General features: G+C 39.8%; 1 protein-coding gene across 1 annotated transcript in view; it reads left to right on the top strand.

The window, feature by feature from the left end:
* The window catches only part of CTNND2 (catenin (cadherin-associated protein), delta 2), a gene marked incomplete at both ends in the record, with an annotated part of 80982 nt that overhangs the window by 6412 nt on the left and 48033 nt on the right, over nucleotides 1-26537 (top strand). The window contains one exon of the mRNA XM_010149632.1: nucleotides 16776-16989. Within this exon, the coding sequence (XP_010147934.1) occupies nucleotides 16776-16989 (214 nt within the window). The remainder of the gene's footprint in view (nucleotides 1-16775; nucleotides 16990-26537) is intronic.

The raw sequence follows: 26537 nt of genomic DNA, 5'->3' as shown, positions 1-26537 counted from the left end.
AAGTGACAAGTGATAGGACAAGAGGAAACAGCCTCATTTTGTGCCTCTGGACGTTTAGATTGGTTATTAGGAAAAATTTCTTCACTGAAAGGGTTGTCAGGTGTTGGGATCAGGCTGCCCTGAGAAGTGGTTGAAAAACCAACCCTGGAGGCACTTAAAAGGCGTGTAGATGTGGTGCTTAGGGACGTGGCGTAGTGGTGGACTGGGCAGTGTTACGGACGTGGTTATGGTTGGACTTGATCTTAGAGGTCTTTTCCAACCTAAACAATTCCATGATTCTATAAATACAAACAGTCCTTTTCAAATACACTCTCTGTGTAGTTTTTACTGGTCGTAATTACTCTATTGAAGTAAAGGAGCACGCAGTGACATACCCAGAAACAATCCTTATGCAAGATTTTTTTTTTGTTCTGTTTATTTTATAAAGCCTCATTCATGATGATTTTACAGGACTTAACTTTCAGGTTCTTACAGAGCTGTAGTCTGTTTTCTAAGAAGTCAATCAACAGATGCTGTGTTGTTTCGTAATACAGGTTGGGGTTTTTTTACAGTCATAATTCTCCATATACAAAATACTTCTTTTGGTAGTATTTTACTGACAAAGTATTTTTGAAAATGGCCCTTTGATTTGTCTTCTGTTAATTGTCTTAGTTTTCATTATTGGAATAGTTTTTTCCAGCAAAACATTCCACTCCTTGCACCTTGTTATTCAAGGATATGATTTTACACTGAAAGAAAAGTAGGTGTTTCTGTGTACAAGTATAAAAAGCCCCTCACAGTCTTACTCTTCAGAGTAAGACCAAGCATACAAATAGCTTTATGGTTGCTTCTTATACTATTATATTCACAGTTCATATTCTTTAGTATGAGGAATGATATTTTTCATTCCTCCTCAAGGCTTATTTTTCTAACCTTATTTTTGCAAAGAGTTTTTGAACCGGTGGTAGTTGAAGAACATATTTCAACCAAACATGTTGATACTGTGACAGTATTTGTGGTGTACTGTGTGCATCTTACATGAGAAGTAACTGCAAAGTGTAAAATAACTGACCTGTAATTATTAAATGAGACTTGGTCAACTGGGGTGATGATAATAATTACAAAACCAAACTGTGACAAGAACAGTTAATTTAATCCATTTGAGTAGCTGTTACTGTAGCTTTCTCTAGCATCCCTATGGCTCAAATCCACTCTATCATGCTGTGACAAAAAAAATTACATGTTTATGTTTCATTGTAGCCAGAGAGAGAAGAGAAAGATGGGGTAAATATGTGAAGTTGTCATAAATTATGAACAGTTTAAGTAAAAGCTGTATACCTGAATATACCTGAAATAAAATGGATTTATACTGAAAGCACTTGACTAAGTTTCAAGCACTAGGTCCATTTTTAGCCCTGCATGACCATGGGCTCTCCCATAAAACAGGGATGATAATTTTATTCTGCTTTGCTTATTTCCTTTTATTTGTCTCAAGGGTGATGGATGAATACTTTGGCAATTTCAGGCTGAAAATGCTTGTGGGGGCTGTCCCACTTTGCCTTCATGCTGGGGCTCAAATGGTGCCAACAATGCCAAATCCTGCTCTTTGACACGGGGAGAGCAGAGGTGTGCCACGACTGAGCGGTGATCGTGGGAGAGCATTGTCCCAGTCTGTCATAGGGCTCTCGGGTACCTCTTGTTTCATCAGCAGCTGCTTTCAGGAGGTGGAAAGTTGCCCAGAGGAGACAGTGGCGGTTCACGCTCCATGGGGCTGGACACATGATATCCTCACTGGCAACAGGCTTTCATATGATGTCCTAAATCACTGCTTTCTCCCATCCCTCAGGTTGAGAGAGCTCTAGTGTGAGGTGCAAGGCTGTGTCCCAGTGGTCTTTCTGTAACCATGCATCCTAACCATGCATCTTGTGGCATTCTTGCACACATTAATTTGGAGTGGTGTATAGGGGCTGAAGACATCTTTTCCCCTATTCTTTTGGAAGATTAATAAAACACAAACCAGGAACAGATGAAGGATGAATCCTTTATTTTGTTACATTTATAGAAACAAAGCCCTTTTTGTCACATGGTCCAGATCTCTTCACTGTGATATACTAGCAATGGCTTGTCTCACCTTCTTTCCATAGGAGATTTTTTGAAAGCAACCTTTGTTTTCTGCTACTGCTGGGGATTTTTTTGGTTTTTGTTTTTTTTTTTTTAAATAAGCCCCATTTTATCCCATCTTCAGCTCTCTGTAACCTCTCACAATCTCTCTGCTCCCTTTCAGTTTTCTTATTTCAGCAGTCAGTGGCTTGAGATGTAGTTCTGTATTAAGGAAGGTAGATGTGAATGGTCTGTTTCTCCTGACTGAAACAGTGATTTCTGCACTTCAAGCTACTCTCTGTTGATAGGTATGCAAAGGAGTATATTTGATAGCATTTCAGTAACTACAGCGCTAGCTGGAAGTGTCTAATGTCTGGATGTCCCCTTGTGCTATCTCCATGATACCATCTCTGCTCTTTTAGTTTGCAATGTGTGAAGCAAAGAAGCACTAACTCATGGCCTGTAGTACAACCCTATGACTGAACTTTTTCCCTGTTTAATATTAACTAAAATGGAACAGTCAGAAATGGCTGCATTGGTCTTACACAATAGTCTATGTTAACACAGTTGTTAAGATCACTTAAACTCTTAATGGTCTCAAACCGTTATTATTTAGAATAATGATAATAAAAATCATACTTGCATTCATTGATCTCTGCCAGTTGAGTACAGTGCTGAGTTATTAAGTAGTATTTATCAGAATATATCCAAATCTGTTTTTTCTTGATAATAAATTGACTTTAATTTGCTAATAAATTCCAGGAATATGGTTAACTGTAAAATGCTAAGCTTTTTCCATTGTTGGTTGGGGGTTTTTTTGTAAAGAATAAAAGCGCAGCTTCTCTCAGGGAACTAAAAAATCTTAAACTGATCGTCATGCTTTCAGAAGCATTTCTGAGTGCATATCTCTGTTGTTTCACTGTCTAATTTATGCAGTATCGTTTAATGACATTTACTTCTTCTGACAATAGAGTGCATGTCTTTGTTTTATGCACTGTCTTTACATAATTAAAACTGAGTATTAATGAATGTCACTGTGTCCCCACAATCTGTGCTTTCTGTAGTGCAGAAGGAGTGGCATTTTATACTCTGGGAGCCTTCTGTGTTCATTTAACCATGGTTATTCTTGATTTCATCACTAGAGTACTTTGCCTGAATTATAATGATTTACCATGCACCTGACATATATTTCACTTGATGGAAGATTAGGAAAATATTACAATTGTTAAATAAATGAATTAATGACAAGCCCCACCGGAGTAACATTCGGTTGAAAGAGGAAACTGAAGAGTTAGAATGTTAACTGAACACTGCTCAGCAAACTAGTAGCAGATTGCGAGGGCCAGTTATTGTCTTTTACTCTTCTGCTCTGCTAAGGATCTTGATTAATGCCTTGGGTTTATCGCATTCACGTTTCAAAATTGCTCCTTTTGAAAAATAACCTCAACTGGGAGTAAAGCATCAGTCTTGTAAAGTGGTTTTAAAAATAAACAAACAAGAGTATATTATTTCATAAACATAATGGAGCATCTAGTTGTGGTTGTTTTTTTCTGAGTTAATGCTAGACAAGCAAAACCCAGACATTTTGCTTGCTGCTTTCCTGTTGTTTTCAGTCATTTTGTAACATTACATCATTCTCAACAGCAAAGAGATTGAATCAATTGAATTTACAAAATGACCGAAAACTTTGTTATTTTGCAAAATAGTGGGCTTAATATTGAGAATATGTATCTGTATTTTTACACACACACATCCCCACACCCACTGCTTTACACAGCCCTCATGTTCACCACCACCGTCGCTGCTCAGTTATTCCCTCTCCAAGGAATAGCCAAATGGACAAAGTTTTGCCCTTTCTTCACAGAAGTTCCTCTTTTAAGATACATTTTTCTATGATACTGATATATAGTCAGCAATGATTATTCTGAGCCAAAGGAAGCCAATATCTTTTAATTATTAATGACTGTCCATGCTTCATAGGGATAACTGCAGCTTTGCTGTTGTCTGGACTACCCTGTTCATGCAGTACACCACAGACTGCTAGCAGTGCCTGCCAACATCTCTGGGATACAGAGTTTGACCTCTGTTTTGCTGCCATTTAGGGGCCTGGCACTGGTCTTCTGTGAGCTGAAAGGAGTGAATGAGGTTTTGAACAAAACCTTTCTTGACCTCCGATTTATCTGGGTTTAGCACTCGCTTCTACAGTGTCTGCCTGGCAGGAGATGAGAATACTGGCTAAAGGTTTCTATCTTTTTCAGCTCTGGGCAGGCCGAGTTTGTCTCTGTATGAGTAACCACACAGAAGATAATTTTAGGCAATAAATTCAATTAGCCAGAAAATTCAGATGTGAACATCTGGTGATAATGCTTTTCACACAGTTAGGAGGAGAGAAAAAACAAATCAGTATTACGTGTGCAAGATGAATGCCTTCGCCGTGGTATGCAGCAGATGCAGTAAGAACATTTCACAGTGTTGTGGAATCTCTCTCCACTGGTCTGAGGAAAAAATGTCCCAGTTGTATTAAAACATCTGTAAAAGCTTTATCTTTTGTATTTGAAAATATTGGGTGGTACAGAAGGAAAGGTAATACACATTGTAAGACAGTGTCTTTTGACATAAGTAACGTGTTGTTCCTATATTTTGAATGGGCAATAACTGTATTTTCAACTTTTTGAAGCAGTATCATGTTCTAGTATATATGCCATGGATTTATTTCTATTCATAAGTCTTCTTCCAATTCCTGCTCTGATTTATTAGGCTCATGTGTGAATGCAGAGGATTACTTCCCTATTGTAGAGCATATTTTTTTATTACTGTTCTCATCATCCAGCAAGCCATGGTGAGACTTTACACACTATAGAAATAAAATAACCTAGACTGAGATCAGTATATGTAATTTGATGCCTTATGAACATTTTTGCACTAAAATGGTTGGCAGCAAAGTGATTTCAATAAGGTGAATTGTAGTCTTGATAAAAAGGCCGTACCAGTGAAACATCTAAGGTAAAGACCATCAGCTGATCTCCAGATGTGTTCAGAAATACAGAGATGGGTTTTACTAAGCTACCAAGAGTGGTTGCAGCAGTAGGAATGATTTGTAGAGGCATAAGGACACCTAAGGCTCTAAAATGAAAATGCCTACCTGTCTGTCCAGCCACTGCAGAAACCTTTTTGAAGTCACTAGAACCAGAGTCGTTAATGTAATCTCAGAGTCCATGTACAGCAGTGCTGGTGGTCCTGCTCTTTTAGGGTTTACACTGGTACAACTCAAGAGTATGACTCTTAGCACATAAGGCATAAAAGAGAAAACGAGACAAAACCAAGATATAAAATACTGCCCATTTTGAAATTCTGAAGTTTTGCACATTTTTTACTGGCCGTGGGCTAGATTCTGTCCTTCTCCTCATCCCATAAAAGTACTGCTTACTGATAAACAGCTGACATCTGTAAGGTTGATATTGTGTAGAGACCTTGGTTTAGGCAGATACTGTAATGCATTAGAACTGTGTGATATGGCTTATTATATTTGGAATATAATAATTATTTTTTATTTTAATTTGGATTTGTTCCTGCATACTCATCTGTATAAAAAGTAGGTATTATAATGCCCGCTATAAGGATCATTTAACATATATAAAGAAATAAGTTAATGCAAAATGATGAATGACACAGTAGGTCTGGATCGGCCCTTTATATTTGAGCTGTTGCTGGTACCGCGGTTACGGAAGAGCAGGTGGGACCACTGCCCACCCGTGTCAGCAGCACTGCTGGATCTGGCTGTGTGCTTCACTAGAGGTATTGCAGGCACATGGTTAACCAAGCAAGGCCCCAAAGAAAGGGACACACTCCATACACCACACACTCAAGTATTACAGGGTTTTGGGTGAGAGTGAACTGAAAAATCATTCCAAGTTGCAAGCTTTATAGAGTAGTATGCGTAGTCCATTGGCAGTGAGGTGGCCCTATTTTGTTATTTTACTTGTTCCTCACTTCTGTATGCTTTTTCTGTATTCTTCTGACTGAAAAAGAGAGCTCTGGAGTTATGCTGGACAATTTTTGGGAAGTGTCCTCTGAAGCTTGTTGACAGTTCAACAAGTAAGTGGAATGTTAAGTGTCAGGAAAGAAACAGAGAACGAAACAGAGAACGTTGGTGGGCCCCCTGCAACTCCCTGTTACACGTGTCCTGGATACGGCGTGAGGGTCTGGTCCTCCCCTGTTTCATAAACTGGTGAAGAAGGGAGGGGTGGGGGAAAAGTGTTCTAGGATTTCGTTGTAGTTTTCATTACCCGGCTCTGATTTGATTAGCAACAAATTAACTGATTGGACTTGTCTGTGGCGTGTTGTTCATTCTGTGAGGCAAACTGTCTGAGACAGCCACAGCAAGCATCAAAAAAGGATCTTTTTGAATTTCCAGTTAGAGCTGAAACATCAGATGGAGTTGTTCGGTTGTTTGGGCTTTTAACTTACTGAAAAAAGGGATGTCCTGTGGTCTTAGTGGTGATCACCTTGTTCCAAGATGGTATTTGTGTTCACATTGGCTAGATCCAAACAATAATATGCTTAACTGAATCTAGTTAACTACAGCTTCAGAAAGTTCCATCTAACGCTAAGTTGATGTCCTCTGTTGCTGTTAGAATATTTGAAGTACTGACCTACTGCATTTGTCTAAAAAACTTCTTTTTTCTTTACATAAAAAAAAATGTTGATTTTTTTATGTCTTGTTTAACTTCACTCAGACTCTGATTATAGGAATACCAAGATGTTCCTAGGTGAAGTATATATGTGGATTTTTTTTTTCACTAATAATAAATGTAATCCTTCATTCTCAAATAGATGTTTAATTCTTTTTAAATACCAGGAAGTAAATGATCCAAACCCTTGATGTTAATCATCATTTTTCATTTAACTTCAAACAGTACTAGATCACTGTTTGAGTAATGCCAATGTCTTTTGCATCCTAAATGAATATTCCCATTCCATTACTCTGAACCTTCTTTAGTGTTGTACTTTTTTAGACTGTTTCAAAAAGCAAAGACCCCAAATTAATATCAGGTAATTACAATGCCTTCTCTAAGGGCTTTGGCTTGTATGTATTTTTCTCAATTTGTGTGTTCCTTAGTGTTAGGTTGTACCCCCGGTAATTCAAAAGCGAGAAACTTGGTTAATGCAGGTCAGTGCCTATCTGTTCATTTAAGAAACTACTGCTTTTAGCAGTGGGATTGAAAATCACTTTCCTGACGCCTTCACAGTCAGACAAGCACTTTAGGTCAGCTCTACGCTTGCAGTTAGGCGTGTTATTTGTATGATCCCATTAATGTTTGATGCTTAGATGTAGAATAGGATGCTTGTGTCAGCCTACAAATTAATGGGGTTTTAAGAGTATTAGGGTAAACTGCTTTACTGTTATATGCAACTTTACCTAGCTGGAGACTTTTTTAGTGAAAAATAAAACCATGCTAAAACCCTTGATTTATAGTAATAGGCATAGCCTTCCTACCAAGCATGAAAAACAGAATGTAGCACAGTGCAGAATACATTAAGGCTCACTGACTGGGAGAGCAGCACATTTATTCATACCTTTTCAGGGCAATTTTGGAACATGATTTTGAGTCTCCTTCTGTTCAAAACATGTTTTCCAGTCTCTGTTAACCCCGCACATGGATCCAGGGATTTAAAGAGGTCACTTAAGAGACATAGGGAAGAACAAATGTTACTCAGCAACAGAAGAAGAATACCCACTCCTCGAAGAAAATCATCTGAGTATTAACCCCGTGCTATACGTCCTCATGTGTCACACAGTCATTCCTCCAAACACCTACCTGATTTCTACAGACACAGAAAACAAGATCCTCTTCCTTCTCCAACGCACTGCAATTTAGCACATAGAGAGTAATCTTACCTAACGTAAAGTGGAACACTGTACATGTACCAGTGGCTGAATTTATTGAAATGATGCCTGCTCAAGTCTTAATGTTACCTTTGTGTCTGATCTAGCAGGTCCTTAATGACAGTTCCACAAAACCACTCTTAAATGGGACCTAGATCCAAACCCTGATTTAGATTCCTTAAACAAATTAGACTTTGGAGCTGGTGCAGCAATTTGCATAACATTCCACTTTATTTTAAGCTAAAATTGTGCAGCACTTTTTTAAACTCATAGCAAATCACTTTGCTAATGAGACTAAATTACCCCATGATGTTACAGGTAAATTTGTCTGCAATAAATCTCATGTGCGTTGGCAGTGCACGGATTTTGTATTGTTTACCTGCTGTTCCCTAGGCTAGTCAGAAGAACTAGTGGAGAGGAATTAAAGTTTGAAACTACATTTCTCTGAAGAGACATACTGTACTAGAGGCTATTCCCATATTCTGTTTTGATGAATATTTATTTTCTTCCCTTCATATTCATTTTAAGTTATAGGATCAGCTCTCTGAAACTGGTCAGCAGTGAAGCCACCCATCTTCCAAACCCTTCTCCGGAAAATGCAGTGGGTTTTCTGCCCTTAGATGAAAATCCTTTTAGTAATGCAAACAAGGCAAAGATAATTAGGAGAAAGTTCTCATGGAGAGGATTTCGAATTGCAGTAAGAAATGTAGAAATGTAATGATTTCACGGGCACGGCGTATAACCGCTCAGCGCAGTCAAGTCGCGGGGTGGGCACTCCGAGCGTGTCTCAGAAATGCTGCTCCTACCTGCTGCTGTTTGAAAAGGCTTCTGGCATATGGTTCTGCTCACTTGTAGCTTCTCCTTCCCGCACCCGTCAAATAGAATTGCTCGGAACCCTCTCGCGTGTGAAATAATAAGCACTTATTTTGCTAGTTAGAAGGCTGGCATCTAAGAATAGTGAAACCAGTTATTACTAAAAATTTCCAGAAGGAGACTTTAATTGATTCGTCCTTTGAATCTGGGGCTTATTGGATACATACCGTCATCTGTGCTAGCAGTCACTTATTTTTTAGCTTCGTTGCATATGTAAGAGAGTGGCATTAAAAATAATTCCATATGTTTAAACACTTACACTTTGATATACTGAAACATGCTTTCTTAATAATGGAAATGTCACAGAGTAAGTGGTGGATGATGCAGCAATTAAGCTGACAATTAATATCTGTGGTGTTGCAGAAGGTTTGATTGTTGCTAGATTTCCTTCACCTCCTTTGGAGAAGAGTTATTCAAAAAGTGATTATTAAGAAAAATGTGGAAAGTAAGCATTTAACCGTGGCTTAATCTTCGAATTAGGACTGTGGAGCTGTTAATAGTAGGACGCTTAATGTCTTATTGGGAAGAGGAGATTGTGTTATTTTAGAAACACACTTTATCACTCTGTCAGTCTCTAACATTTTTTTGTCACCTATTCTTAGTCCTCTTCTGTTTCCATTATATTTCACTTTGTAAGTCAGGGTAGTCAGAATTAAATGCAGAAAAGGATGTTCCAGTAATACCTACTGGCAAAATTTGAACAATATCTCAGACACCCACTTGCTGAGTATAAATAGAAGAGGAAGGGTGTTTTGGTTTCTATCACAGCAATATTTTTAGGCTGTGTTGGAATACTTCATTATCTAACAGTCTTTAGCTAAACTGCTTAAAACTTGAAGCTTCACTTCTCTTCCTCTTTGTATCTCTAGCAATGATTTTTACAGCCTTCCAAGGGATGGAAGTGGCAGTTTCCATTATGCAGTGATAGAAAGAAAGGGTTTTGCTTCTCTTCTTTGCTGCTGGGAGGAACAGAGTAATATTTATTTCAAAATAGAATCCAAAGTCATAGTAATTGTCAAAACAGCTGATGTCTCTTTGCTTTGACTTTGCTTCTGATGTGGCAAAGCCATAAGCAACAGTCAGATTCCAGGGCCAGTCTTCTGATACCTTGATACAAAGAAAGATCACTCACCTGTATCTTGTTCACATTTGAGAAGTTATCATCTTTCTAAATGTGAGAAAATAGTACTTTTGATTATAAGTCAAGCCATGAATTCTGTTCAGTCTGACAGTACTGGTTATCCTCATTATTTGGGCAAACCTTCCCCATCCCCAGGGAAGCAAGCCAGTCGTGTTTTCACATCCGATTGTTAGACTTTAAACAGAGAGCCTGGAGGAACAGCATGGCTTCTGTGCTGAACCAGTGACAGGTAGCATGTTTTGTCAATTAAGGTCATGGACTGTAATGCTGTTACTGCCTCTATCTGACAATAATTCGGTTTCAAGCTGTGTTTTGACTTGCTCAAGCTTTGGCATCCATTTGACATAAACAAATAAAGGGTAAATTAAGAAGGCTGCAAAATATCCTACAATACTTGCACTTTTGGTTGTGTTGGGTTTTTTTTCCTGAGGGGTCCCGTGTTCATAAATTGTCCTTCTGTCAGTTCTTTTTAGAGCACAGAAAGTATCCTTTGACCAGAGTCGTCTTAAGAAGTGTCAAAGGTATATTGAACCAGTGTTATACAAAGCAGGGAGACGATACCAAAAGCTGTAGATCCAGACATCATTCCCAAAGGGAGAAAATATACCTTGGGAGAGGTCTCTGGAGTTTTTTTTTAGTGGCGCTCTGTATTTGATCCACTGACTCCAGCGTGTCCTTCGTGTGAGAGTAGCCCTTGAATGCTGCATGAACCACCTACTGCCTCCTGTGGGGTTAGTTGGTAGCCTTCAGAGCGATCAGGACCGAACTCGGAACTGCTGCTTGGAAAGGGAGCAGGACGTGTTACGGCATTGCATCCGAAGGTGAGCGCTTCTCCAGGACTTAACAAGCCAGCTGGTGATTTCTCTTGTTCTGTATCCTTCAGTAAATGATATAAGACTGAACATGTAACCCAGTTAAAATTTCAAGTATAGCATGATATATACTAACCTAAACTACATATCTGCAAAACCAACACAATAAATGAACGAGAAGTTAATCAGATACGGATCATTTTAGAAATAAAAGCATCCCTATTAATTTTGTTAGGTATGTTAAAGGAGCTTAGATCGCACAACAGATCAGTGCAAACATGAGGACAGGGTCTGCACGGTCACCCCATGCACACAAAGCAGCTCTCACACAAACACGAACAAACATACGTGGCCCTTCATCTCCGTCTAGCCAGGCTCAAAGCTTGCTCTCAGGTCTCATCGCACATGCACGCAGACACAGAGAGGTCTCTCTCATAGCTGGCTCAGGTCTTTGGTCTGCCTAGTAGCACATCCTCAGATCCTGCTCTCTCTGGTACCTATCCCCTAAATCTCTGGTATCTGTGATAGCTCTTCCCCAAATCTCCTGTCCTGCTCATCGCTTACTGCAGCCTGAGGTTCACTCGCATTATGCACATCCAGTGTGTAGACCATCCTCATCCAGGGAAATTGTTAGGAATTAGGTTTCATAAGAAGATATAACAGACTGCAGTGATCGGACACAGGGTTTGGTCGGACACACATACTGAAGCACAGATTATTTATACCTTAGCAGCCCTTTGATCACGCCCTTCTCTGTGTTTTCTCATGGTGTTCCTCCCCCATGCATTTGGATATCTCCCTTTTCCTACCTTTGCCATTCTGCTAAACATCCCATAAGTTTTCCACATAGCCACAATCCCTTGAAATCACCCCATAAGCATAGGACCTGGAATAACCTTGTCATTCATTCCTCCCTGTGTGCCTTTCCCACTTGAGGCTGACCCGCTCCAAGCCTCTGAGCGGTTCCTTCAACAGCCCATCAACCTGTGACCTCACAGACTTGGTCTTTGGTATTGGCTCTTCTTCTGTAGGGTTTTTGCTTGCCTAAGTGTGGCTTATTGCTTTGCCTGTCTCATCTCTGTTTGTATGCTGGACAGCCCATGACCAGATTCCTCACAAGACAGATGTCTTTACATTCCAGCCATCTACATATCCTTCACATCCTACATGGCTTTCCTTTCCACACATCCATCCAATCTCCTGTATCGAATTAGAAAAGCAAGCTGTCAAGTAATTCATATGCTAAAATCATACAGTAATAAAGTATTTCTGTATTGTTTCAGACATGTTGTCGATGTATTATTGACTTGTTTTACTGGTGCATATGCTTCAGGCTGGTCACGTGTAATTCCTGGTAGATTAAATGTCTAACAGTCCACTGGCATGGAAAATTTGTTGTGGTAAACACCATTGAATCAAAGGTCAGCCTTGAAACTGATAAATTGCATTTCTCAAAGGGTCTTGGTATGAGACATCCAGGCTCTCCTTATTAGGAACATAATTAACATCTTCACTGCCTCCAGCACTGGTCTGAACCCCTACTCAAGTGTAAAGTCACCCTGTATCTGCATAGCATGCATACAAACATTTTCAGATGCAATGCAAAACCAAACTTCACACGGTGCCAGAGGAGAAGAGTCTGGTATCAAGCTGACCATGAGTGCATTCCTGTTAATCTGTGGACCAGAGAGTCTGGCACCTTTTCCTGTCCCAACAGTCTGTGTCATGGCATCATGGGACTTGACTTGACCAGGGCAAGTTCTGACCAGAACAGAGACAGTAACACTAATGGTAGAGAGCCATCTTCAAAAAGAAAAGTTTAAGAGTTTCCTGGAAACAGAAAACAGATGATTCGTCAGACAAAAGCAAGTCTGTGCATTCTTGGATGGAGAATTTTTCATAGCATAATTCATTTAATCTCTGTTCTTTCAGTTTTTACTTTGGTCAGCAGAGGTTTACATTACACAGAGGTTCCTAATTTGTTAGGAAAGCTCAACAGAATGAAATCAGGCTTATGCATGCTGGGATTTCTGGTCCTGACAGGATTTGCTATACACTCCCTAACGCCCTGTGTGAAAGAATGCAGCCTGTTTTATTTATTTAAATGCTCTCTAACAGCATCTTCTGAAGACGTACACAAAATATCTCTAGCAAGGAAAAAAAAGAAAAGGAAAGAACATTCAGAAATTAGTGGTGTCCATGGATTAAGAGTCATGAGAAACACTGCAACACAGATTCATCCAGTATTTTTAACACTTTTAGTCTGATCCTCTTTTTTTAATTTTGAAAAGAGACAGAGTGAAAAAGGGACAATATATTATCCCAGGAAGGATGAACAAATGTTACGATATGACTCAGTTGTGCTCCAGAGTTGAACATCATTCTTTTGACTTCAGAAGTGGGTATTGTGGGATTGGCCTTTGTGGGAACAGAGTTGGTCTCTTGTATCTCCTGATAACTTGGTACTGTGCTGATTATTTGGTTGTAACAGGCAAGCGGACTCCGGCGTGTTGCTTTCTTTTTCTTCTCGATGTAGCAGGGCAGCAGCCGCTGATGGGTCAATAAATATTACATTAAGAAATGTTCTCTTCATATAAAGTCAAGAGAGAGACAGAAATGTCTTGTCGAAAGTCCTCTGGGGAAGTGGGATTTCATGCCCCATTGGTGCAAATTGCTGTTTATCCACCCATCCTGGTTATCTTGGCAAAGACGTTTGGCAGAAGCACTGCTGAGCTCACTGGAGCCGTGATAACTTAGCTCAGCTGAGATCTACCCCAAGAGACTCGCTAGGCCAGCATTGTCCTCCAGGCTGCGGCTCTGACTCCGTAAAGGACTTGAACAATTTCATTTCCTTTGCCTCAGTTTCCAAAAATGTAAATAGATACAGATAACATTCGTCACAGTCTCACAATTTGTCAGGCATAGTTAAACCTGCTGAAGAATGTGGTATTGAACAGCTGTATAATTATGTGATGGAAACACAAAGATGGGGTGAGACTTCGGGGAATAATGGGCTGTTGGAAAAACAAATACAAAGCAACACAGTAATCCAGATAACTAATAGCATCAGGAACTGAGCTCCTAGGTGTGAAGAACGAGCTTCATCCCTGCCTGCCTGACAGAGCTATTTTGCCAAGTGTCTCAGCCTGGAAATTCAAAGAAAGTTTGCAAATTAAGTCTTGTCTTTCCCTGGTAAGAATAGGTTCTTTCTTCAGTAGAATTTAAGAAATTTTGTCATTAGGCAAAGTGTTATGTAACATCCGTTTAATTTCTGTTGTTATCAGCCATATCTTTTTCTGACAGAAATGCTTTTTAGATGAATATTTAACGCCCTTGCTTTTAAGAACGTATCCTTGATTCACTTTGGTCTGCTGCTGACTTCAGGATCCTGGATGGATTCCAACCATCATCTGTATACTAGTGTGCCGTCAGACACCATGACTGAAAAGGGAAGGTACAGCTCAGGAATACCAGCTGAACGTGGCAGAACCTCATTTTCCCTTAGAAGGGAGAAGAAGACAGCAAAACCTGTCACCTGAGAGTGTCTGCAGGAGAAACTACGAAGGAGCCTGAGATGCCACTTGGCTGTGTCCGAGGGGGAGAGCGTGAAAACAGTACAGGCATATCGTGTGTCTGAACGGAGGGGCAGAACCCTTTGAGTCTTCAGATGAATTGTAGTGCATGGCATTATTTTTGCTACAAAGTTAATACTTTTTCTCATTCATAATCTTTTTTTTCAGTGAAGCAGTTGAAATAGTCACTCAGCATATTGTGCTTTAAAAATACAAAACACAACGATCAGCAGGCGAGTTTTCATTCTGTTGTTCCTGGTATTACTCATCAGACCAGAACAACTCATGTATTTTTTAACCACGTTCTTTTTTCCATCAGATCTTGTTTCTTTTTGGAGATTGATGTGTGAATTTCAGTGGTTGGTTCACCTTTTTCTAGGACTGATGCATAAATTTTTGTTCCTAGTCTTTTTCAATAGATGTTATCTATTTTGTTATGTAGGTGGTTTTCATGTAGTGTGCTGGGTTTTGAGAATCCGGTTATTAGAGGGAGGGAACATATTTTAATCTGAAGATTAAATGGTAATGGATTGTAAAAAGAAGCAATCAAACGACCCTGCCCCCTTCCCCTCCCAGATTAACTTGGTAATTTTCTCCTGGCATGGCAAGGAGCAAACAATTTCGTTGCATGTCGTCCTGTTCCCATGGGCACAGTTTTGACCAGTGAGATGTATTGCAACACATTTCCTCTTTGATCTGTTTTTCTGGTTTCTCAACTGAAAGATGTCATGGTTTCTCTGAGCAGTAGAAGCAGGGGCTCTCAAAAAATTTAATGAACCCTTTCACCTGAAGCTGATAGATTGTACCAACATCCATTCACATCTCTGCACTCACCATGTAGTGCCGGCTGCTGTATGTTGCTCAGAAAGTTGGATGTGATCTACTGATATAATGTCTATTTAAAGAAAAATATTTAAGTTTATCTTTAAACAACATCACTTTGACATTTGGCCCAAAGCTGTATACACATTATCACTCTTTAATACTGTAATGTCTCAGTATATACACTTTTTAACTACCAAACTACTTTATCACTGGGTCTTGATGTTGTTACAAAAATAGGAATACGCCAGATGAGCTGGAAGGAGAAAGAGAGAACTTCTGTTTTATCAATGAGTAATTTCCTATAGCCCCATTTTGGAACCTCAAAGGTTGAATCATTTTTCAGTCTTCAGTTGCAATGAAGCTTGTGTTAGATTTATGAAATGCCATACGTTGGTTGTACTTAAACAATTTCTAATAAATTTTAGTGTGCTTTGTTTAAGCGTTTCCTACTCCCAAAACTCCCCACAGCAAAGAGGCCCAAGGACGCATGCTCGTGCAAAAAACAGCTACACAAAGATTTCAGAACTTTGTCAGCAGAAAGTTAAATTCATGTTTCACCTTTGCCTGCACTTTTGAAAACACTCAATAGCTGTCTGCTGTAATGTTTTGGGGAAAATATTACTTGAGGTAGTAGAATGGCCAGCTGGCTTGCTTTGTGCCTTAGCCAAAACACACATGGAGAAACTTTTTGGCAGAGACGTCTGTGGAACTTCCTTGAGGTTAAAGCATTGTAGTCCTTGGATGTTAGTAATGAATCAGTCTAGTTTCTTAAAATTAGATACAAAACTGGTTACTGTCTGAGGAGTAACTACTGCCAGAGAACAATAATGATGGATTTGTTGCAAACGAATTTTATAATAAATTGTTGTTGGTTTTCTTCACTGCCTTGATCATTTGCCTCAAACTTTTTTGTGCTTTTTCTAGAGTGATATTTTATATAAGATACTACATTAGAAATTTATTTTGCAGGCTGTCCTAGGAATGAGCAAGACTTCGACTGCTGCATCACTTAAGGATCTCTCTCAATCATAATACAACAAGCTTTCCATGATCCATCCGTCATCCTTTATGTTTGTGCAGCCTTCCTCCTTTTCCTTTCATCTTTGCTTTTCCCAGTTTTATTGATATAACATCCTTACAGAGATTGCAGTAGCTGCTCACATTCCAAGCAATTAAATGTAAAGGGAGGAACTCTTAAAAACTTCATTGCATTTAGTGCTTTTTTTGGTTTGCTGTAGTCTTGTGGGTTTTCCTCTAGCTTGTGTTGGGTTATGCTCCGAAGCAGATGATGTTTCTCCAGTGCAGGAGAAACCCTTGCCAAGGCAAACCTTGCTGAACGTTGAGTAGTCTTGATGAAGCAACACTCTCAGCTTGCTTTTGGCTGCTTTTAGAGAGGTCCAGGTTTGTTTCCACTGAAAAACTAACGATGGCAATCAAAGCAGTGGACTATAGCAGCTTTGTGGGGCTACCAGCACACCTTTGCTGGAGCATAGCCTGCATAAACCACAGCTCAGGTATATTGAGTAGCATATATAATGCTGGTGTTTGTTCCCTAATTTTATGATTGTCACTTTGGACTGTTTCAGATAAGAAGACAAGGCGGAATACAATTACTGGTGGACCTATTGGACCATCGGATGACAGAAGTCCACCGTAGTGCCTGTGGAGCTTTGAGAAACTTGGTATATGGGAAGGCAAACGATGACAACAAAATTGCTCTGAAAAACTGTGGTGGCATCCCAGCATTAGTACGGTTACTCCGCAAGACCACAGATTTGGAAATCAGAGAGCTGGTCACAGGTTTGAATCTTTCATTATTTCGTATTCAAAGTCTATAGGAGGCTCTGCAAGCACAGTTCTGTGCCGTGTGCCACTTGCACCGTCGGTAATTCTTTACTGTGCTACCATCTTCTTTGCGGTAACAAGACGCTGTTGAGCCCTGTGGATATACGTAGTGTGTGAATAGCTTTATGTTCAGTATTATGCACGCAGTTTACAGACGCCGTCATGGTTTACACTTAGAGTTGCTGGTCACTATGCTTGGTTAGCCATGAATGTTCCTGCAGGAGATGTGCTCCACACACAGATACACTGGGGTGGGAATCCTCTGTTCTCCCTCTACTCTCCCTCCTGGCTTGTGTAGGGCTGCATAAGCAGAAGTTGGATTTTACTGAATTTTCTTAGAAGCTTCTATTCATTTCTTTTATATCCTGTGGAGTGAGGAGGAGGATTTGGTTGGGATTTTTTTTTTTTTACCTTTCTTGTGTTTCTGATAGGAAACTGGAAAAGTATGGTGGAGAGATGGATGTCATTTTCTGAATACTTTTTTTTTGAAATCTGATAGCATGCTATGTTCTGCATGTTAGACACAGGGCGTGCAGGTAGTGGGAGAGTCTGTTTCTTTTCTTTATGTAGTAGAATCTGATCTTTTCAAGATTGCTTGGATATTCTCCCTTATGAAATTCAAAGTTTGGTTGGTTGGTTGGTTGGTTGGTTGGTTTTTTCCAGAAATACAGAAATGCTGTCAAACAGTACCAGTATGAAATGTTTGGAGATTTTTATCCCTTGGCCACTAAGCTATCAATTTAACATACAAAAGAGAAGCTAGATTTTTTTTTTCCACTTTGTGATTTCATTCTGTTTGATTGCTAACATCATTAATTTAATGCTACAAATAAACAATCTTAAGATCTTTTCATTATCCTATTTTACAATGCCTGTATTTCCATTATGATTTTCATACTAAAATAAGTAAGAAAAGTTCTCATTTCTGTCATAGAAGCATCAGCATACACACTATCATCTATGCTTCTGCAGAAATTACTTACCCTCGTGGGTCAGGCCTCATTTAGGATGCAGTTGATAAGATTATCGTATTTGGTTGACTCCAGGTTCCTTCCTTGAGGGTGTCTGAATAAACTGCATGGTGTTTATTTAATGCAGATTTTTATATTCGATTTTGTTTCTTAGTTACACCACCTATCATCTCGGACTTGTTAGGCGGGATTAATGGGGCATTACTGGGTTGCCTGAGCTCAGATGGTGCCTCCTGCAGAGTGACAGGATTACTGACAGATCTAATAAAGTGTGACCACCGCTTCAGATTCAACATACTTGTTTGCCTCTTGGTTATGTTGTCTGTGTCCTGGCTCCAGGGAACATTCTGCCTATTTATTCTGAGTAGTAAGTAGCAAACTGCTAATGAACATCAGCAGTACACCTCAGCAGTCGCAGTGGCGCTTCCCGGGCTGTCTGTAGGCAGAACGCATAATGACATTAGGTCATTTAAAGAAAAGACACTAGGCTACCGTTTACATTCTTCCCATTGCACAGTATGTTGTTAAATTTTCCTCAATTCCCACAGAAAGAAAGGCGGGGAGGAGGGGGCGAGGGCGGTGCTGGCATGCCCTGAAACTGTTACTACCGAGAAGAGTAGGTACTGGCTATCAGGGGTAGTGACCTGACCAACCTTTGTACAGGTAAATGCAGCTCCCAGGGGTGGTGAGCATCAGGACATCTGTGGAAGGGGAGCAGGGCAGGATGATGTCCCTAAGGAATGGAAGGTCTTGTAGGCCCCCTTATTGCAGCCTTCCAGTACCTGAGGGGGCTACAAGGGCCTGTAGTGACAGGACAAGGGGTAATGGGTTTAAATTGAAAGTGGGGAGGTTTAGATTAGATATCAGGAAGAAATTCTTCCCGGAGAGGGTGGTGAATCACTGGAACAGGCTGCCCAGAGAAGCTGTGGATGCCCCATCCCTGGAAGTGTTCAAGGCCAGGCTGGATGAGGCTTTGAGCAACCTGGTCTAGTGGAAGGGGTCCCTGCCCATGGCAGGGGGGGTGGAACTAGATGGTCTTTAAGGTCCCTTCCAAACCGTTCTATGAGTCAAAGTCAGCACAGTTCAGGATATTACTCCTGGGCCTGTTTTTGTATTTTGTTTATTGTTTTTAAGAACCTGTTGCATCCCAGGCAGCCGCTGATTGCCCTGGCCGGGTTTGTTGTCTTTCAGAATGCAACTCACTGGCCCCGTGATTTGAAAATGCAGACGTGGGAATGGTTGTATTCTGCAAAGCTCCTTTCCAAAGCAATGCTCTTAGCTGTGCATCTCATTGTGTATGTCTTAGAAAACAGGCTGGAATCACATGTCTGAATCTGTTCTCCTTTGCTTTTTTTGTGAAGCGTTGTAGTGTGACAGCTGCCCCAGATTCCTTCCCTCTGCCCTTTCTGGGGAAAGAAACATAGCTCCAGCACCAGCTGCCTCAGTAATGAAAATATTTGGCTTGTCGGTAGGCACAAGGGAAAATAAAAGAAGTTTCCTCTTGTTTCCCATCACCCATTGAGGTGGCAGGAATATAGTTATTTCAGTAGTGCCACCATAGCCTGAAGGAAGTACAGAGAAAATAATAGCAAATGTGTGTGTGAGGAGTAAACATAATACTTTGAGTCTTTCCATCTCTTGTTCGTTGTGCATCCTGTCTACATGAAAGATGCTCATCTTTGATACTTCCATAGAGAGCACAAAGTTCCTGCCTTAGGCGTTCGTATAGGTTCTGTCATCGCCACCCCTAAATACTGCTCCAGCATTTTTCCTCAGAGCGCTTCTCTGAGGTGAGGAAGTGTCATTCTCCCAGTTCTACGGACAGGGAACTGAGCCTGTCGAGTCTAAATGACCTGTCCAGAAATCTGGCAAGACAGCAACGTGACTCACTCTGCTGAGCTGCGAGGTAAGAAATATGGGCAGGAGAGGTTTGTGGCAGCTCAGTTTGTCTCAACTGCAGCGAAGCATTCATCGCCTGCCCCACATACTGTGAAGCACGTGCCCGCCAGAGCAAAGGGTACGATTTTAGTTCCTTCCTCAAACATGCACATTTTCTTCCTTCTTGTCACTTCTCTCTAAGGAGATTATAATTTCAATTTCCAGCTATCTCAAGACTAGTTTTGGAAGTGTATTTCAACCTGCAGACTAGCTTTCTATCCCAGCAACTCCTTGCTTGTCAGGATTGCCTTCGGTGCCGTTTGTGACTTTGCCTCTTTTCCAGAGATTTCTTTCTTCTATAATCTCTCCAAAATGGAGTATTTCACTTCTTCTTTTATCTCATCTTTCTCCTCCTTGGTAGCAGACTCAGGCTAATATTGGAAAACCTTCCCATGCTCAAATTTTTGGATTGGGCAAACTGAACCTTTTAGCAAAGTGATAACAGCTTCAAGGCCTTCTCACAGGGAGCAAATGGTTTTGGGGCAGGCTCTCATGTAGAAGCCATGAGGGAAGTTTGCTGCCTGGCTGTTATGAAGTTAAATGGTGTTAATGCCCAGAAAATAAATCCTGAAGTATTGAAAGATTACTGTTCCAGAAACACTTCCAAAATCACTGTTTTTTACAAGAAGACCCTGGATAAACTGAGGTATACCAATAAATTTATACATTTGCGCAGAAGTGAAATACTCTGATACAAACAGAGATCTCACCGTGGCCTACAGCCTCTCATAATTTCCAGAATCAAGGAAAACCTGAATTACAGTATCTTGTTTCACACAGGTCTGTAAAGTCAAAGAAGTCAGTATAAGCTGGATGCACCAGGCTTAATTTAGCTGTCTTTTTGCCCCAGTGCTGTGCTGCTGATTTCCACAGCAGCTCCTGTTAATGGGAAAAAAATCAAAGCCTTCTATTTTAAAATAATTGCACGTTAACACTTTCCTAATAAGTATAAATAGACAAGAACACGGTACAAAATTAGCACAGATCCTGCAGATGCTAGAAAAAAATGTTTTCACTTGTTACTAACGACAACAAGTAGCTGATTTGTGACTCCCTTGCCTTTCCTGAGTTGAAGTTCGTTATGAACCCTTCCAGAAAATTAAATTTTAGCATTATTTCTATTTGGTTTAGCATCAGGGAAAAAAGATGATGTGAAGTCATAACACAGCAGTCTTGTTGATGCCTTGTGTAGCTGAGGTCAAGCAGCTGTTGCTAGACTCAGCCTATGCTGTCTCCTTGTTCCATCAGCTCCATCTGATATCTGGGTATGTAGCTCAGACAAAATGATGTAAATTGCTATTCTTTTCCTTTTGACAAACAAAATCCATCACAACTAGAAACACACTTTCTGCCTGTGAACAATAAGCTAGGTGAATTGGAAACAGCTCCGTTGACAAAAACCCCTTATATACCCATATTCAGACTGTAAATACCGTGTTTGACTGAAACGTGAAAGTGGATGATCCACTTTTAGAACGCGCATGATGGTAAAGAAATGCAGCTATAAATAATAACAGGAGAAATTGTTTTTTCTGTTTGCCTGTGCTGGCAGCCACCCTGCTGCTTATTTTGGTTGACATGAAGGTGTCAAGAGATTTAACTATTGTCTACTGAAAATATGTAAGTGATGAGAATTATCACATTTACAAAAAAAATTTAAGAGCATACACTGTCTAATACTGGAGATACGGACTATATGTAGGCAGATGTAGACGCTGCATATTTCATTCACATTTTTATTCACTGAATCAAAAAGCATATATTTCATTCCAGAAAAATATTTTAAAGTGTTTTGTACATAACGTTCCTTTCAAAGAAGCACTAGTTGTCTAAGTGCATTTGGCTCATGGTCAGGTTGGACAGGAGAAATTTTTCATTTACTTCGCAGATTTTGGATTCCAATATTCAGTGATGGTGTCTTTAATTTCAGCTGTGGCCAGTTTCTGTTTTGGCTTGGTGGATCCTCTGTTGTCACCCTCATGTTATGCAGCATTATTATGTAGTTGTTTTACATTTCTGTTCCGTTTTTAGTAGATGCCACATGTTTATAATGAGGTATGTATAGCCTTATCGATAGTCCGTCAGTGTTACTGAAAGCAGTTATATGTTGTCCTGATGTCTGTCTGGTTTGAGGTAATGCTGCAGTTTAAACCTCTTTTTGATTCCATTCTGCTTATTAGTAGGTGGGTAAATTGTTGGGGGCTTGGTCAAGACACTCCAGAAGGTCCCTTTGAGCCTTGCATGTGTCTTTGCTAATGAGTGTAATTGCAAGTCAGCGAGGCTGCAGTGACGTGTAAAGCATGTTGAAGGGAGTATTCTATTTAAATGAACCTTTTGGCTTCCTTCAGTGGAAGATTTATTATGTTATTTTTACATAACATAACATATTTTTTCTGGCCATTCCTTTTGATTTTTAACTTCTAGTATGATGGCAGCTCTTCTGTTGGGGGTTTCCAAAGTCAAAATCATATGCCTTTAGTTGTTTTGTGTTTGTGATTTTAACATTGTAAGGTATTACACTTCTGATTTTTTGTATAGTAAACCATATTTAACATTTTTATGGCAAAGGGTTGACTATTTAGTACTTAGGATTTTTAAGCAGTTTATTAATTTAATAATTTTCTGCAAAGCTATACCCTTAACATTACCCTTAACCGTAACCTTAACTTGCTGGAGTGCATAAATACAGATGTGAAATTGTAATGCGAGATCAACTTTTCATTTAGAGGTGGCAACTCTTTGTAGGCCTATTGCTCTTTGAAAATCAGAGTTGAAAATTAGTAAATACTGAAAATGAGTAAATCCCACTCCAAGGTGACTTTCCCACAGACGTACATAATGAAGAATCAGACTCTCTCATGAGTGTCATTCTTAACGGTATTTCACCTTGAAATTCTTAAAATCTCTATTTTATCCTTTTTTTTACAGGTGTATGTTGGATGTCAATACAGTGTTGATCATATGAAATATCCCATTTCTTAATGATATTCAAGTTCTGTAATGGAGCAAGGCATAAGGAAGCCTGACCTAAGGCCTAATTAATTAGCAGCTTTTGGTATTTAGTAGAAAAGGATAGGGAGGAAGATAAATGTGTAAAGTAGGTTGCTTCTAGAAAACAAGAGAAGATTTTGGTGTTACATTAACTGAAAATTAGATTGTAAAGATATAATGTGTTTTAGGTTCGGATATATATCCTGGATATCCCAAATGTTTCAAACAGACAATGTGAAAAGCACTCTATGTGCTTAAATTGTCATGATGGTGTAAGCATGGTAATACTGCCGCTAGCAGGGCGACATATATTTGGTTCACTATATGCTTATCTGAGAGATTAAGAGTGCCAAATACCATTTGGGGCACATAACTCTGGAGTTAAAGAAAATGGGGAAATGAGATAAATGCAGAAGGTATACAAATGCCTATTAAGATGCAGCTCTCTGAATTAGCTTCTCCTCTGCCTCCAACATCCAATCACTATGTCCTGTCAAGTCAAGGAAACTAGGAGGGTTAAGCGTGGGGATGGATATCTGCTAGCACAAAACACAGCATTCAGAATGGCTTGTTTTGATTTTGGCAAGAAAAGACATTCATTCACTTCTCGCTTAGTTTCTCTTCTGCAGGCAAGCAGATTCTCTGTAATAACTTTAAACAAGTGCTTCCAAGGAACTTAACAAGCACAGAGGCAGGTGACTTACAGACTTGAAGCTTAATAATTTTTTTTAAATAATAGGTTTAGTATAAGATTCACAATTTTCAAATCTACTTGCTTGGGCACTAAAATCTGCTTGTATGTTTTAAAAGGAAGATTTGAAGGGCCCTAGGTCTAATAAATCTTTCCTATTCCTTCATTAAATGGATGCAGTTTTAAGTCAGTATCCTACCCCAAACAATTTTAGAAGTTGATTTAATCTTTTGTACTAATTTACTTCCGATTAGGTGTTTTCAGTAACAGTTGTTTTCAACATTAAAGAAATTATCTGTATGCTCAAAATCCCTATCTTTTTACTCTGGATTGAAGCCAGTGGTTGAATGAGGAGTTACATATCATAGTTTCTTCAGTATTTCCTTCTTGCACTACATAAACCCCTTCCGCTTTCCAAAGTTTCTATGATAGGTTGGCTCCCTCCCATTTCTTAAGATTCTTTTAATTGAGGTGTTCTTCAACTTCTGCCCTGAATTTTGTGAGCCAGTGAGAATTTCATATGAAATGCCAAACTCCGTCAGATCTCCTGCAAGGCTCAGGTTGCAGTAAAAACGTGCCCTTCATCTCACAGCTCAAACTTTGCGTCGGACAGTTTATGGTTCCATACTGTTACATTTAAGTCTTGTTATGGGGAATAAAGGAAACCAAGGATTTGTGAATGCAGAAAAACTACTTGTTACTGCAACCTTTATAAAAGTAAGCTTATGCCACACTGTTATGCAAAGCTAAGCAAAAGCAAAACAAATGAAACCACCCGGGCTACAGAAGCGGTTGCTGGAGTTAATCAAGCCAAAGGTCTAAGTGTCCCAAAACAACTTCAAGTGACCCAGCTTTAGAGGGCTCACCGAGGTAGTACAGACCCTCTGGCCTTTTACTAGCAATGCCAGTGGCACGGTTAGTGGCCTACGGGGCTACACTACTTTTCCACCCAGTAATCAGTGACTTTAAGGTTTTACAGGGTCTTCAAAAAACGCTATTGCATCATGATAATTTTTAGAAAATAAATCGTAGAATCATAGAACGGTTTGGGTTGGAAGGGACCTTAAAGATCATCTAGTTCCAACCCCCCTGCCATGGGCAGGGACACCTTCCACTAGACCAGGTTGCTCAAAGCCTCATCCAGCCTGGCCTTGAACATTTCCAGGGATGGGGTATCCACAACATCTCTGGGCAACCTGTTCCAGTGCCTCACCACTCTCTCTGTGAAGAATTTCTTCCTGATACCTAATCGAAACCTCCCTGATTTCAATTTATACCCATTACCCCTTGTCCTATCACTACAGGCTCTTGTAAAAAGTCCTCTCCCAGTACTCTTGGGAGAAATACAAATATCTATTTGTAGTTCTCCAGACTAATAAGCTGACTTTTCACAGTCAGTGGATGTGCTGTAACAAGGCACTCACGTGTAAGGAGGAAAACCGTTGCAGTTTACAGTACAGTTCTACAGTCTGGCAAATTCTAGATCTTAGCATCACCTGCAGAAAGCATTCTCATCATTTCTGGAAATGTGGAAGCGATTTCCAAACAAATTCACGGCAGAAATAAATTGGCATTTTATAGTCTTGCTGGGAACCCATTTTACAGTCACTTACTGAGACACCAAATCTTCGTAGCCCTTTTCCTTGCAAACCGCGAAGGTAAAAGGTTGTACAACTTATACCCATAAGTTGTTGGGAAACTGATTTCCAACCTACGGGCTACCTATAGGCTTCAAAAAATTCCAGAGCCATTCAAAATGCATACTATTTATAGCTCAATTGTAACGCCAAATCTAAAAGTAATTCAATAATTTGTGCAATTTTCCTTCAGAAATTATGCTGTCTTATCAAATAACACACAAACAATATTGACACTGCAACTGAATCATTTTCTACAAAATCTATTAGAATTTACTGTCTAATTATAAAACAGTCTTTGCCCCCTTTCTCAGTGTGCTCTCACTATTTCGGCTCTGAAAATGGGAAAATCCGCTGATAGGATTTGTCGCATTCATGAAGAGTCATTGTCCATGTTTTTTATGAGTGATCAAATTAACTGCTTCACCCCCTGCTGTTCCCAGCCAAATACGGAGAGATTTTAAAATAGATACTATTGTATCTATACTCTCTATACCATGTTTTCTTATCAACAGGCTGGGGCACTGATTTATGGTGTAAGGTGTTACATTCAGGTATTGTTATAGTTAAAAGGGAACGTACTGGTAAAACAGCGGTACAGAACCTTCCTCACACTGGTAGCGCCTGTTTCCCTGGAGGTGAAAGAGGCAGGGGCAGAACAAGTCACCAGGGTGCTGAGGTCTCGGCTGGGAGCAGAGTGATGCCCATGGTGGGGACATCCCGCTCTCCTCTCTCTTAGGGCTCTGCTTGGGGCTGGTTTCATCAGTTTTCCCATCATAGCCTGCCTCCCTCTCCTTGAATCCCAGGCAAATTCCCATTCACTTGTCCTGAACTTACTACACTCAGCCTCAGCACAAAACACAACATGGTCCCTTTTTGCTCTACATAAATTATTTTCCTTTATTTTTTTTTTTTTTACTTTGGTCAAGTCTATGTTTAAGAGGAAATATCAAACAAGGCAATCTGGAGTGATAAATAGAGGACATCTGATGCAGCATATGGCTTGACATAACAGCTGCACTGAACTTTTTCAGCGAGTACAATTCCTTTGGAAAAATTCAGCTGGGCATGTAATTTTCATGCCCCTGCCTGAATGATAGAGTATTAAAACAATTACAGTTTAAAACCACTCTCTGCTTTGAAATGTGTGCCATTTGCAAGACAGAATACTTAAATTTTATTTTTAAAATAGTTTTTGTTTAGCAACAGATCTGAATATTTCACTTTTTTGTTTACAAAATGAAAGCTTTGAAGATTTAGTGAAACATTTTCATT

Source organism: Eurypyga helias, unplaced genomic scaffold (genome assembly GCF_000690775.1).
Source record: "Eurypyga helias isolate BGI_N326 unplaced genomic scaffold, ASM69077v1 scaffold2754, whole genome shotgun sequence".
NCBI lineage: Eukaryota > Metazoa > Chordata > Aves > Eurypygiformes > Eurypygidae > Eurypyga > Eurypyga helias.
Note: the sequence above shows the minus strand (reverse complement) of the source record. Positions and strands in the feature narration are given on the sequence as shown.